Consider the following 15600-nt stretch of genomic DNA (forward strand, 5'->3'; position numbering starts at 1 on the left):
CTCAGATGTTCGGATCTAAAGACTGTATGACAGTAGATCAGCTGATCAGCAGTAGATCAGTGATGATGCATGTGTATGTATATGTATACATTTGTAATATGAGCATACACAGTGACAACCAGCTTCATTTAAAGAAGTATTGGCATATAATGTAATGTATGTAATGCAGCCTGATTATGAATGCCTCAAGTGCCGCTATCATTTATGGCAACTGAAACCGCCACTCCTGGTTAGCAATTTAGTGTTTTCCCTTCACAGGATTTAGTGTCTTTTTTATAGGATGTCTGTCTATCTTTCCATCTATTAGGAGTCCATCTGTGTATATGTCTATATAGGGGTGTGTGTATACAACTATAATTATGTGTGTATATATATACATATATGTACATCTACTGTACATCTATTTGTATATGCATGTAGATGTCCTGGCTAGATAGCAGATTGATACAAGGCACAAGATTTCAGGACAGTCCTGTTGTATATAACCAAAGACTGAGTCTGTGATGTATAATAATAATACCTAGCACCTATGCAGAGCTTTTGATGAGTAGATCTCAAAGCATTCTACAAAGAACGTCAGTGTCATTATCCCTATTTTACAGACAGAAGAACTGAGGCACAGAGCTGGAAAGTGACTTGCCCAAGGTCACCCAGCAGGGCAGAACTAGAATAGAACACAACTACCCTGAGCCCCAGTCCAATGCTCTATGCGGTAGGCCATACTTAACCTTCAAAACTGATTTGTTGTAATATACTAGTCTGTTGTTTCAGTTAATATAATTAGAATTAGTTTATAAATCATTAGCTAAACTTTGATTTGAATGCCTACTCTGTCTTTGATTGCTTTAGCAATTTTTATGTCAACTGTAAAATTCAAGAGATGAAATCTGGCAGAGCAGTGGCCAATTGGCTATCCAAAGGTTGGAATGCCTTACCTTGCACCTATTGTGTTTCTGATTTTATACGGATAAGAAATTGGACATTGTACACATCCGTTTATTACCTAAAATATACATAACTGCTTTTAGAGATTAGAGCAATTGTACTGATGTTCTTTGTTAAGTTTATTTTTACCAGGTTTTCAAGGCGAAATGCATTGTAAACCACTCCTTTGGCAACATTTATAGCAGTAGCATATATATTATCTCCTTACTAGACAGTAAGAGCTGGTGCCTTTTTAAATTGCCTTTTGGCCTGTCACATGCTTAATCTTGTTTGTTTGGGTTGCATTTTCTTTTTGGACACCATAATCTTTTAACCTACTTTTCATTCTGAGGACTTTTTGTACAATCATCCAGTGAACAAACCTACCCAATTCGCTTATGAGCTCTAAATTGAATTATATTTATGTTAACGAGTATTTCCATTGTCTAGATGCCTATGAATGTTTCCTTGGTAAATAAGAAACCTGAGCTTAGGAGTGATCTTGTGATATTAATCCTACTTGCCTGTCAAATGTCTTGAATTAGCAGTAAAGTCTGTCACTCAGGAAAATAAAGTATGTACATTTTACAGCTTGAACATGTATAAGGACCTGTTCCTTCACACCATTGAGGTCAATGAGAGCTTTGCCATCAATTTGAATGGGCATAGGATCAATCCCAAAGCTGTTTCTCTTTGGTCTATGTTTATAAAAGATCCCTTTTTGCTCAGATATGCTTGTTCAAATGTTGTATCTGTCCTGTTTTCTTTATAACAGAAATCCATTAAAATATTGGTCCACAGATCCACAGTCACATATAGTAACACATCTGAACTTCTGTCTGATTTTATCTCCTTGACACATTAGTAAATTTTACACACTTGTTTAAAAGAAAAGTGTTGGTTTGAAAATAATTTATTTTCAAAAAAAAGTCATTATCTGTGATGCTAATAATAATATGTCAGATGAGTGTTGACAAATGTAAGGTACATTGCATAAATGTATTTAGGATTGAATAATTTGAACTACTTACATATCCTGCTTGGTTCTAAATCAGGGGTGGGCAAACTTTTTGGCCCGAGGGAATAGAAATTGCATGGCGGGCCATGAATGCTTACAAAATTGGGGGTGGGGTGTGAGGGGGGAGTGGGCTCTGGGGTGGGGCTGGTGATGAGGAGTTTGTGGTGCTCTGGGCTGGGACCGAGGGGTTCGTAGGGTGGGAGGGGGATCAGGGTTGGGACAGGGGTGTGGGAAGGGGTGCAGGTTCCAGCTGGGGGATGTGGGCTCTTGGGTGGGGCTGGGGACGAGAGGTTTGGGGTGCAGGAGGATGGTCTTGACTGGGATTAAGGGATTTGGAGAGCGGGAGGGGGATCAGGGCTGGGGTTGGGATGTGGGGAGAGGCTTGGAGTGCAGGCTTTGAGTGGTGCTTACCTCAAGCAGCTCCTGGAAGCAATGGCATGTTCCTTCTCTGGCTCCTATGCGGGGGTGCTACCAGGCATTCTGCACATTGCCCTATTCACAGGCACCGCCCCTGCAGCTCCCATTGGAGCACATAGGAGCCGGAGTGAGGCCATGCCGCGGCTTCTGGGAGCCATGTAGTGCAGTCCCTACCCAAGGCCCTGGCTGGAGCAGGGCTGAGCTGCATGGTGCGGCTTGTGGGCCAGCTTAAAATGGCTTGTGGGCTGGATCCAGCCTGTGGGCTGTAGTTTGCCCACCCCTGTTCTAAATTCATTTTAAACACTTAGGTGTCACTGTGGGCATCTCTATAAAATCTTCTGCTCAGCATGCAATTCTGGTTTAAAATTGCGAACAGCATGTTAGGAGCTATAAAGAATGGGATATAAAATAATACTCAAAATCTGATGATGCCATTATGCAAATCAGTGGTACTCACTCACCTGAAATAGTGTCTCCAGTTCCCACCAATGCATCTCAAAAAGATATATCATGAATTTAAAGATATATCAGAGACAGGTGATGAATTTGATTAGTTGGCATGAAAATACTTCCATATTAAGAAAAACTAAAAATATTAGGACTCCTCAGTTTAGAGAAAAGCCATAACAGAGGTTTTCAAAGTAATGAGTGGTATAGAAAAGACAAATCAGCTATTCCTCTTGATATTTTTTTTCATAATATAAGAGCAAAGGGACATTTAATGTAATTGAAAATTAAAACTGATGAGGAAAGGATTGAGACAGTTATTATGGTAATGATAACATCTATCATTTAGGATTTTTTTTTTTTTTTGAGATGAGGGGGTATAAACCCTCATGCTTCAGGCCACAAACTAGCCATTAACTGAATGTGGCCAAGAATGCTGTAGTAGCTGTGTTGATCTCAGTACATGAGACAAAGTGGATGAGGTAATATCTTTTATTAGACCAACTTCTGCTGGTGAAAAGACAAGCTTTTGTAGCTACGCAGAACTATTCTTCAGGTCTGGAAAAGGTAATCAGAGTGTTAGGTAAGTGTTCAGAAGAAATTAAATGATGGGGTCTAAATTAGCTGTTACAACTCAAGAAAAAGATCTTGGAGTCATTGTGGATAGTTCTCCGAAAACACCCACTCAGTGTGCAGTGGCAGTCAGAAAAGGTAACAGAATATTGGGAAACATTAAGAAAGGGATAGATAATACGACAGAAAATATCATATTGCTTCTATATAAATCCATGGTATGCCCACATCTTGATTACTGCAGATGTGGTCCCCTCATCTCAAAAAAGATCTGTTGGAATATAAAGGACAGCAAAATAATTAGGGGTATGGAACAACTTATATATGAGGAGAGATTAATAAGACTGGGACTTTTCAGCTTGGGAAAGAGACAACTAAGGGTGGATATAAAATCATGACTAGTGGGGAGAAAGTAAATAAGGAAGTATTATTTACTCTTTCTCATGACACAAGAACTAGGGCTCACAAAATAAAATTAATAGCTAGGTTTAAAACAAACAAAAACAAGTATTTCTTCACACAACAAAGTCAATCTGTGGAACTCTTTGCCAGAAGATATGGATATTGTGAAGGCCAAGACTATAACAAGGTTCAAAAAGGAACTGGATAAGTTCATGGAGGATAGGTCCATCAATGGTTATTAGCCAGGATGGCAGGAATGCAAAACCATGCTCTGAAGTGTTCCTAGCCTCTGTTTGCCAGAAGATGGGCATGGGTGATAAGGGATGGATCACTTGATGATTACCTGTTCTGTTCATTCCCTCTGAAGCACCTGGCATTGGCCACTGTAGGAAGACAGGATACTGGGCTAGATGGACCACTGCTCTGACCCAATATGGCTGTTCTTGTGTTCTAACTTATTTATTCAATTACTGTCCATTTAGGTGTTTGTTACATCTTCCTCTGAAACCTCTGGTACTAGCATCTGCTGGAGACAGGTTACCGAACTAGTAGGATGCTGGTCTAGTCCAGTGAAGCAATTACTTGTAAAACAGAAAGCATTTAAAAAATGGAATTCACTTTTTGCTATTTCTGCTGTTCATTTTCTTTGTCTTTATCTTAGCTTAGATGGAAATAAATGAGACGTTTTTAAATTGCTTTTAGTTGTTAGTTTCCAGTCTGTTTCATTATATTTCTCATGCACTAGCACAACTGTGTAATGTGTAGCTTGCAACCAATGCAGAGAAATGTTTCAACCCAGCAAATAGTTTTTCTTGAAATGCAGAATAAAACTGATAACTCTTAACAATAACATTAGGTTTGGTGTATATACCTTAGGTTGTTATAACCTTTACTTGTGTCTAAAGTTCTTCCTCAAGTACTCACATGAGTAGTCCCAGGGGCTACTCATGTTGTATATGCTTACAAAGTTGGACAAGGATTACATTATTTAGTCTCTAATTTGTTATAGTACCTATATGTTGGGTAGACTACCCAACACTGTCTTTTATTGTGAAAAATGTCATTCCCTCATGCTAGCTAGTTAAGCTGAATATTTTGGTACATCCAAGTTTTCATATTTATTTTGTGCTGTCTTGCATATTCAAAGACTGAGACTTAAACAAGGAAATAAATTGATATTACATTTTTGAGCAGATGGACTTGAAGCAGCTAATTAAGAGTTTTAAGTACTCTCTCATCATCTTTTTTGATCTCTATATTCATCTTTCATTCTTTGTCTCTCCTTATCCCCTTCTTACTATTAAAAACAAGCAATAAAACAGAGGATGTGGCTTAATTTTGGAATTGCAGGTATTATTAATGCTATATTTTAAAAAGTGAAATCCTGTCTTGCCAGGAACAGTGTTCTCAGTAACACTGCTATTATTACTTATTTTGTACATAAGATAATATACGGCTCTCTTCAAACTGTTTAAGAAAGCATTAGTAGAGTCTTGTTTGCCTTTAAATTGGTTTGTCACTGGCAAAAAGAAGTGGTCTGTCATAAAGACTGAAGTCTTATTTACTCACAGAACAGGTGAAGTACATGTTGCAACACAGCTAACTTTCCCACCCTTACCCAATGATATGCCTCAATCCTTCTTTGGATGATGGGACAGTTCAGTCTCTGGGTTGATACGGTCATTAGTTTCTTTGCTGTGACTGGTAAAAGTTTGCCCTTTGTTATGTAGAACTGGTTTGGATCAACTCAGTTTGCATAGACGGCTGAACTGCCATGTAGAGGTGATAAATTGTCTTCAGTACTAACCTGAGGACATTTTGAACCAGTGAGCTAGAAATCAAAAGGCTTTTGCATTCCAGTCCAGTTCCCTGCCATGCCCTATTCCTTCCCAGTAATTTTTTTTTCAAATCAAACCTCTATATCCTTAATAATTCAGGCAGGAAACCTGTTAGAGGATTATGGACCTGCTGTTGATATTTTTATAGACACTGACACACGCATATAGCGTCAACTGGTGGTTTTTGTCTCTTTGAATTATAGTACCTGTTTAGTGCTATATTTGTGCAGTCTAAGGTCCTGATCCTGTAATCTAATCCATCAGTCCATGAGGACTCTTGCTGAAGTCAGTGGGACTCCACACATGCACTAAGGTCAACCCATGTGGATCAGATTGCAGGCTTGGGCATATGGTTTCCAGAATTTAAAAATAATGTTAGATGGAGACTTTTTTGCATTAGTTTATCAGATAATAGCTTATTTTATAGTGCCAATTCTTTCTTTACACTCTGATAACAGGCACAATATAATTATTCGACCTTTGTTATTCCATTGCTATTGTCTATAGATTGGTGCACGTTCCATAATCTAGGAAATGTAAGAGTGTGTAAATAAAAGAAAAAAAGGAGTAAAGAAAAGAAAGGCACAGAGAAGAAAAATCCCCTATACACTTAATGTTAAATTGGAGGGTGATCTAGAGATAGAAGAGGAATCTCTTTTTTGCTTTTCAAATATTTGCTTGGCCTTCAGAAGGTATTTGCCTTCTCTGTTTACGTTGGATTTATTTTTTAGGCCTACATGCAGTGAGAAAATGATACAGTAACGAATAATAAGCAATAGAGGGAAAATACACTCAGCTTTCACAGTTAGCTTATATTTTCTACTTTAGTTTTTTAAAAAAAATCTTGTCTAGTGTTAAATAGAAACTTCTCATTGTTTGAAAAGGTTATAAATGCTACAGCATCAGATCAAATAGAGGACAAGAAGATTTACAGGCTGGCAGATTTTAACAAGAATTGGTTAAGTGCCCTTTCCCACTGTGGTCTTTGGGACCATATGTTATCCCTGTGTGAGGAAGAACAATGTAAGGGCTACAAAAGTCAGTGTGTTGCCACTTGTGGAATCTCTTTCTGATGCTACTGACAGACAGGTGAGGCTTGCCTCTGCAGATCCATGCAAATCTTGGTAAACTCAGAGAGGAAGAACATCTGGGTGGAAGCACAGGCCTGCCTCATGGCAGCTTTAGCTGTCCCCTCCACTATGGCCTCATGGCTTCCTTGGAACCCATGTTACCATGTGATCTCTGCTGGTGTTTTCATGGAAACATCTCCTTAGGGGTGGTATAATCCACTGACTGGAGTAATATTCCAGAAGTGACTTCCAAGTGGGTTTCCAACAGGATATATGCCAAGGCCCAAAACACCCTGTGGCAAACAGTTATTTCTCAGCGTTATCTCCTCTACTACTGAGATTTGGCTCCTGTGTGTGTCACACTTTGCTACCATCCCTATTGTGGAGCTTTTTGTCATAATGGATGAATGTGTCATTTGTTGTGTTCTTTGTAGAATTCTAAGTCATGAGAAAGAAGTCTGTCCCAAACCTGCTCTTTGTAATAAGCTCTTTATACGATTCCTAGGAAAAGAAATTCAACAAAATGGTTTGAGAGATTTAGGTATTTTGACAAACATGCTTCAAGAATATATAAAAAATTATTCTCGCCACATGTATGTCATAAAGCTCTTTGTATGTTAGCATATGTGAAATTACAGTCAGTTAATGTGTCAGCTCCCCACCATGTGCTTTGTAGGATGCTTAATGGGTGTTGCATGATTTATTTGCTAGATTTTGCAGGATTTCTGTAGCATGTCAGGTGCTTCGCTGATTGCTTGTTGAAGCCCGGAGTATGAGTTCCCTCCGTTTGAACAAGTTTGCATCATTTTGTTATTTGTAACTCTAAAGTTGTTTGAAAATTTCAGAATCTTAAAACCAAACCGAGAACTCCCTTTCTAAATGTCCCCCAAAATTAAAGCAGTTCTTAGCAGGACAACTATTTAGCAATAATTGAGACTATTAAAATCATTATTATAGCAGCTAACTAATAGCTTCATACTGATATTTGCATGTCTAAATCCTTAATACCCATTCCCCTCTTGCAAGGGGAAGAGAGAGAAGCAAAAGAGAAAGATCTTGGCTCACAAAAACCTCAAGGTTTTCCCCTGTCGCATAATGTCCATCAACAAAATTCCAGGCCTTTTACTTCTGGGAACTGGCCCTTTTTTTGCTGATGAACTAACATCCCTACTAAGTCCTACTACTAATTATTAAGTGCTACTCCTGTTTAGCCAAGCTTTGCCTCCAGTGGGGAAGCCAAATACGCATCAGGCCTCTGCCAGTTTAGCCCCAATAGACAGAAAAAAATTCTTCCTTATCCCTGGAGAAGTGATCTGCAGCAACTGCAAAAAACATAGCTCTTACCCTACTGGTGGGGGGAAGGTATGGGGGCAAGAAGCTCCCAAGGAGCTGGACTGGAGTTTAAATTAATGAAAGTGCAGAGTGGGGGGCCAGACAGCTCCCTTCCTCCACAACTGGCCAATGAGTGGATAGAGTCTCCAGAGGAGGTGGGACCACCGCTGTGTCAAGCTTCCCAGCTCCTACCAGTTGAGCTGTGTCACTGGCATTTTCTTCTTTGCCTTACTGATGATTTATTATTGATGATGGATATTGGAGGTGCTGTGGAGCACTTCTGTTCTTGTGTCCATGGCCCCCTGAGCGGACAGACTTGGGGATTCAGTTGTTTTGTCAAAAACGTACCGAGATTTCAGTTTCCAGAAAGCATCACATCCCTGAACGTGATTGATAGCTAGAGATTAAAATTCATATATTCCCAAGATAAAAAGCCAATTGAGCAGTCCAATTGAGTCTTTTTGCTGCTCATCAGTGCCACCATATTTTATCAAGTTGGCAGCAGTTTAAATAATGTCAGTACACCACTGTATACCACATAGAGAAACTAAGAGCAGTGCAGGCTATGCAAGTTAGTGGATTTAAGGTGTTAAGAAACTACAAGCAGTTTTGAGAATGGGAAGTTATATAAATTGAATAAGATTTAATTGAATTAAGAAATAGAGATTCTTGCTGTATCTACACGTAATAGAGGCACTGATGCCATTCTTTATATATAGTTTAGTTAAATATGTATTGTGTGTACTTTGTATATGTCATGTTGTATGTTTATTGAGTGAAGTATATTTTTATAATACCCAGATTTCAGACTTAAACCTGTGAATGCAAGAACATTTCAATGAATCTATGCAATAAAAATTGTATAATGTACAGATTCTGAGGGCACCCTTGTGAATTACAGGATTCATCCAACTGCTTGATTGGTAGGGAAAGCTGCTTTGGAAACAAGAGCTACTACAGGGAAGAACTGCCTGAGCTGTGAAGAACTAGCTGTGCAAAGTCCATGTGGAGTTAGAGCAGAGCTGAGTACAAAGGTATTTTCAGCATAGGTTAGAGTTTTGGAAGAAGAGGCTAAGAAGGCAGCTATCCAGAAGTTTTGAGGAGGGGAGCGGTTACAAGTGTGTTCAGGGCATATATGTGGGTCTTTGATCCATATTTCATAAGCGATAGAGAAAAATAGGCACATTGTGAATTTCAAGCTATGATTCCATGTCTGGTGTCTGGTGATGTCATACACCATGAGAGCAAAGCTCAAGAATTTTGTGTCAACTCCAGAACTACTTGATGGAATTATAGCTCTATATTCCTCTTTTCTTTGTGCGTATGTGTGTATACATTTATTTATGTATAGTAGGAAAGTGAAACAACCTCTGTAGTTAACATTACGTAAGCATTTCCATTCTAAACTCCTGTTTTTCCATCACTTACAACTTTCTAAAACTTTGGGCTGAAATTTACCAGGCTTATTCTCTGACAAAGTGATCTTTATTTGATATTATTTTATTTGGAAATGTTTGAGCTTTGAAGGTGATATCCTATAGCGAATATGATTCTGTATGTTTCTTGCACTGTGTAATGAAATGCTGATTTTTTTTCTCTCTCTCATGTTTATGCTTGTTGTGTATGCCTCTAGCTATGCCATCCTCTGTTGTGAACCCATCTGTTCTCATGGGCAAGATGGGTCTGTATATTTCAAGGAACTGTATACTTCAAGGAACATTCCATGCTGCAGGAAGTAGTGTTTGCAAGGCTACTGTCAGTTGGGGAACAGCCAGGAATTTTGCCCAAGTCCCAGAAGGTTCAGGTGGCCTGGGCGACCCTGTCATGAGGCTTTTTAAAATCAGTGTGATTGGATGGATATAACTGAGGTAAAAATGGTGTGGCCTGATATTGCATATATACGTTTCTAACCTATAACGAAAGAGCCTGCCTCTGAAAGGTTAGAAAGTGTGAAATGTTAACCTTGTGATTTCTTGTTCATTCAGCATACTCATGACAACTACAGAAGAAAAGTTCTCAGAATTATTCAGAGAGGAAAACGTGGCACAGATACCACCCATCTTCAATCTTCTGATTGGCTTCAAATATTAAGTGTTCTTGTACGTGTCCTATGACATGAACTGAGTAAATGCATGTATGAACAGATTGTGCATGGGGTGCTCAACTGTGTGGTCCCTGCACTGGTGTGCAGGGAGCCAGTCCCCCTTCCATTCATGTCCCTAATTAAGTGGCTTGACACAGTTGTATTGGGAAACTCCAGGCATTGCACCTTGATGATGCCACTACTAGCTATTTGAAAGGGGGTGGAGTCAGGGTAGATCTGTGACTCTCTGCTCCATCCTTGAAAGACCTGCAGCGAAAGGGTGTCGGAGCTGCTGCTGCAACATGTACATCTCAAGAGTTCTAGGGAGAATTATGACTAGATTAGGCACAGTTCCTCCTGGGGGTTCCTACTATAGTAAGGTCTCTCTGTATCCCCTTTAGCAGAGGCTGTCTCTTAAAAGTCTTAAAACACATTCAAGAAAATGGGACCAGGATTTCACCTATAATTTGGCCCTAAAGGCTTAGTTTAGCAAAAGATACATATGGCTTCAGCATTCTGGAAATCATTTCCCCTCAAACCACTGTAAATGTTGCCTGTGTTAAAAGGTGCATGCTTTGTTTAAACTCTATATCTTTTGGCATTCATACCATTTTATTGTTGATTATTGTTTTTGCTCCTCACCATGCAAAATGGAGGAGGGGACATTTAACCTTCAGTATTTTAGTTCTATCCTTGTTTTCACATTTCTTTACATTATGGATGGTTAAATCAAGGATCAAGGCCTCACTGAAAATACATTATGTATCTTTTTTTTTTTTGCTTGAGAAAAATATACCTTTGAGGTTATAGATGGGAATTATACAAATTTTAATCTATACAGTAAAAATACGGAGGTTTTCTATACATTATCTGAAGGTAGAAATATGCCCAATTACTTCGCCATGCATCATAAAAGAGATGCATACTATGTTCGTCTGTCAGTACCTTAAGTCATCACTCTAAAAGCTTTTTTAAAATTATCTTTTTTACTGAAACCAAGAAACAAAACAAGACAAAAAAAGCAAAAACAACATCAATTAGATGTCAACATGACATCAAACTGCATAATATATCATAAAAATAAATATATGATCTGGTGACTCAGTGATTTCCGTCCATATGGCATTTACAGAGATGTAAAGAAAAGGCAAACAGCTACACATTTGCAAGGAAGAAAATATAGGATATGAATTTGGAGATAGTGATAGTAGCGAGAAACTCTCAGCTGAGATTACCTGGCTGGTTTAGGAGGAGGTATGGTACCAAAAGGCTGTGTATACATTTGTTGAATATAGGTTGTTTTAAACAGCGGCAGCTCCAGACACCAGCGCTCCAAGCGCGTGCTTGGGGCGGCAAGCTGTGGGGGGGCACCCTGCCGGTCCCTGCGAGGGCGGCAGTCAACTTCAGTGGCTTGCCAGTGGGAGGTTCGCTGGTCTCGCGGATTTGGTGGCAATTCAGCGGTAGGCAGGCTGAAGCCGCGGGACCGGCGGATCTCCCACAGGCAAGCCGCCGAATCTGCAGGACTGGGGACCTCCCGCAGGCAAGCTGCTGAAGGCAGCCTGCCTGCCATGCTTGGGGCAGCAAAAAAGCTAGAGCCGCCCCTGGTTGTAAACTGAGCACTATGCAGGTTATACATTTGTATAAAAGTGGTGTTAGGGAAAGAGATATTTGATGTGCTGGCAAAGGTAATAAATGTGTGGCTATCTGGTACAGCTGCACACGTGCTAGTGAAAAATTTAATTGGAGAAAAAAATTTAAAATCTTTGGGAATAAATAGAGTTTTCTGTTGAAACTCCTAAAAATAATCAACTCCAAGTCTATTTATATGTAAGTTGAGAGACATATGAAAAAGTGGTAAGTACATAGAAAGCACTGAGAATCAGTTAAGCCTCTAAAACAGTAATCTGTGATTTCCATTCATTATTATAGTAAAGGGCACCAGAACTTTATAGTAAAGGGAGAGAGGTAAGACTGTGGGGGTGGGAGCTGGAAGAAGAGAACTCAGAAGGATCCCTAAATGAGCACAGTCTCTGTTCTTTGAATTTATTGTTCATTTTCAGTGGAGTGATAACTGCAACAGCTCAGCCTGAACCGCCTGGCTCAACACTTCCTTTTCTAAGGAACTTGGATGTATTTCACAGTTTACATCTGGATGACAAGTCACAAGAAAAAACAAAGAGCTGAGAATATATTGCACGTTCTCTTTGCATTACTTAGGGCCTGAGTCTGCCTCTATATGCATGGGTATAAATCCCATTCTAGTCACCATCTAAGAACAGGATTGGCCTTCTAGTTTATTTTCTGATAGTCCGGTTCTTGTCTCCAATTCTTTTATCTGTTGGTGTTCCAGTAATCCTCTGTGGGATTTCTGTTGCTCCCATCTGAAGCTGCATATCTATCCAGGAGCATCAGCAAGCTCTTGCAGTTAAGTCTATTACAAGATTATCTGCAGGCTGAAGTCCCCAAAGAAGGATAAGTAACATTCAGCTTTGAATGGTTTGGTAGGAAGATCTTTGCTTTCAAGGCATAGAGCAGCATTTGAAGAAATAATTCCTACCAGCTGCTTTGCCTAGGATGAAGGGTGTGTAGATAGTAAAATAAAAAATCTTACCCTTATACCAAAATGTCCTATCTTTTTTCCTACTTGTCACCAAAATGATCCTTTCCTTATCTTAAAATGTTTGGGATGAGAATTGTTTTGTCAGTTAAACAGGTTTTAGACTTCATTGCTTGTTCAAGTTGTATTCAATGGCCAAAGTTGAAAACCTCAGGGACAGTCTCTGAGGGACTCCTGCCATGCTAGCAGCTGAGTGTGTGCGCACACATAGGGTGTAAAGAGTAATAAATTACCATCTTGTTCCTTCCCAAGAGGCAAGTGACATTCTCTCTGCATTTGCTAGATCAAATTCTGGAACTGGGGAGCCAGTCTGCTGGTTTCTTTGGAGTAATTGAGCCTGGGAATGGTACTTTTCTTAGGGAGAGGAGATAAGTAATGAACTCATTATCCTATTATTAGGATCAACTCTAGTTTCAAAGACAGTTCAGAAGGTACAATTCATTTGCGTGGCCACATCTCCTCAGAACTTCTCAACAGCTGCTTGGGTTGTCTTCCTAAATGTGCGGTTGCCTGTTGTGAATGGTTGAGCCTACGTGGTAGTTTGAGGAGGATTCTAGTGCGAGGCTTGCAGGCAGAAGATCTCAAAGGTATGCAGCAGTACATGAAAGCCTGAAAGAAAACTCCAGAATGATGGTGTGAGTATACGCATGTAGATTTGTGTGCCTGAAACCAGAGAACTCTGAGGGCTATGTGGAACAGTTCCTGAAGTTTAACACTAAAAAAAAAAAAGATCAGACTGCCAACCTCCAAGTGTCCATTCCTTCTTTCTGGACTTCTGCCTTCCCTGGGCATCCTGACCAAAGTTCTGAGAAGTCTCACTGTGTACCCTCACTCCCCCAGTGTAATACCTTCTTAGCCCCAGATCCTTTTCAGCTGAGGAGGATTCTTCTCACCCTGGGAGGCCAGAACATGAACCACTACAAGAACTCTCATTCCTTTGCAGAGTGTAGGTGCTGTCCTCACTGCAACAGGGATTGAGAGACTGGGAGTGGAAACTAAATTAAGATTTTCATTTATTCATTCATTCACTCATTCAATCTGGGTGGCAATGAGAACATTTCCAGTCGGCTGTCAACTGTCCCATATCCCATAACTGTGATACAACAGATCATCTTATACTTACCAATGGCAATTATAAATTTGTTTCCAATTTTGTCCCACTTTATGTTCATTATTAAGTTCAAAGATTGTGCTTTTAATTTTTTTAAAATGTGCTCATCATGTGTTTTAGGCCAGTGTACAAGAAATATGGTACAAAAATATATAACCCCTTTAATCCTATAGCCCAGGGGTAGGCAACCTATGGTACGCATGCTGATTTTCAGTGGCACTCACATGCCTGGGTCCTGGCCACGAGCCCAGGGGTCTCTGCATTTTAATTTAATTTTAAATGAAGCTTCTTAAACATATTAAAAACCTTATTTACTTTACATACAACAATAGTTTAGTTCTATATTATAGACTTTTATAGAAAGAGACCTCCTAAAAACGTTAAATGTATTACTGGCACGCCACACCTTAAATTAGAGTGAATAAACGAAGATTCGGCACACCACTTCTGAAAGGTTGCTGACCCCTGCTATAGCACATTGTTTATTACGGGCCTGATCCAAAGGCCACTAAAGTCAGTCTTTCCATTTGCTTTAGTGGACCATGTGCATATAGCACAACTGAAAAGCATTCTTTCCCAGGGTAGATTGCCAGCAGATAAGCAGCACTCATCACACTGGGAAGTACAGACCCTTGCTCATATGAAAAGTGGTATATGGTCTTGAATGTCCACAGAGAGCTGACAGGAGCTCAGATTTTAAGGCTTCATTCAAAATTACTCCCAATGACTTCAGCAAACTTCAGGGAAGTCAACATATCTATCCTGGAAGGATGAAAGTCTGAACCCTCTCTAAGATTTTGACCCTATTGTTCCAGGGCATGCTTTTTAAACTTGATGAATAGCCAACTAAGCCATCACCTCTTTTTTTTTTTTCCTTCCAGATTTATGTACAATGCCACACTTTGGAAATCTTATTGTTTACATTCCATGTTTGTAAACCATTGAATTTACTATTGATGGAATGCTGTGTTGATGATAATGTTGACTGATTTAACATCAGTAGTAATATGGTATTTTGATTTGACTGCAACTTTAGGGGAAATTTCTGAAAACATATCTTTTATATATTTACTGTATGTCGCGGGAACCAGCACTTTTTATGTACTCAGTCACAAATGTAATATTTCAGTCTCTCTCTCTCTGTCTAGGTTTGTGTGCTGAAGTATTGTGTCACTGAAATCATTTGGGGAAGGGGAACAAACAAAAAAAAGTGGGTAGCATTTCATGACCAAAATGAGAAGAGCTTTTTATTTACTTAAACCTGAAAGAAGAACACAATTCACTTCTCTTTCACGTAATTTAGAAAGTCGTCAGTGTTATTAAAATGTGTGGTAGTGTGCCAGTGTTACCTTTTTGACAGCTTACTTAGCATTATGTTAGTTTTCAGCAGTTTTTCAGTACTAGCTGTGTTAAAGATTAAAATTCAGTTTCAGAGAGAAAAACATTGAATTTATTGCAGCTATAGCTGCATTTTGACCCATGTTTATGGAATATGTTGTCTTTTTATTATGCTCCAGAAATGTAGACATTATGCATAGCATCTGTAATAATGGAGAACTTGTTGCAAATACTGTGACCTTCAGTAAACTGCAGAAAGATACCTCTTCTAATCAAAGGCAAAAGCCATGATCTTCCTTGTTGTAACTGACTGTTGACACAAGAAAGGCCAGAGAGATTGACATCAATCTCTATAGAAACCATTAACCAGTGCTGAATAAATCTACAGCATTGAATCCATATGCATGCTTGCTTTTATTATTCTTGACCT

At 39.3% G+C, this 15600-nt stretch overlaps 1 protein-coding gene across 36 annotated transcripts in view; it reads left to right on the plus strand.

Annotated features, from left to right (window-relative positions):
• SOX6 (SRY-box transcription factor 6) overlaps positions 1–15600 on the plus strand; it is a 473353-nt gene that overhangs the window by 146036 nt on the left and 311717 nt on the right. For 2 of the 36 annotated variants that reach the window (XM_075065123.1, XM_075065125.1), the window contains one exon: positions 603–712. The exons of the other annotated variants lie outside the window; for them this stretch is intronic. Coding sequence is in view for 1 of the 2 variants with exons in the window: in XM_075065125.1 (XP_074921226.1) it covers positions 708–712 (5 nt within the window). In the remaining variant the exon portion in view is untranslated. Of the gene's footprint in view, positions 1–602; positions 713–15600 lie in introns of those variants that run through there. 36 annotated transcript variants of the gene reach the window in all.

The sequence above is a fragment of the Chelonoidis abingdonii genome, chromosome 4 (genome assembly GCF_003597395.2).
Source record: "Chelonoidis abingdonii isolate Lonesome George chromosome 4, CheloAbing_2.0, whole genome shotgun sequence".
NCBI lineage: Eukaryota > Metazoa > Chordata > Testudines > Testudinidae > Chelonoidis > Chelonoidis abingdonii.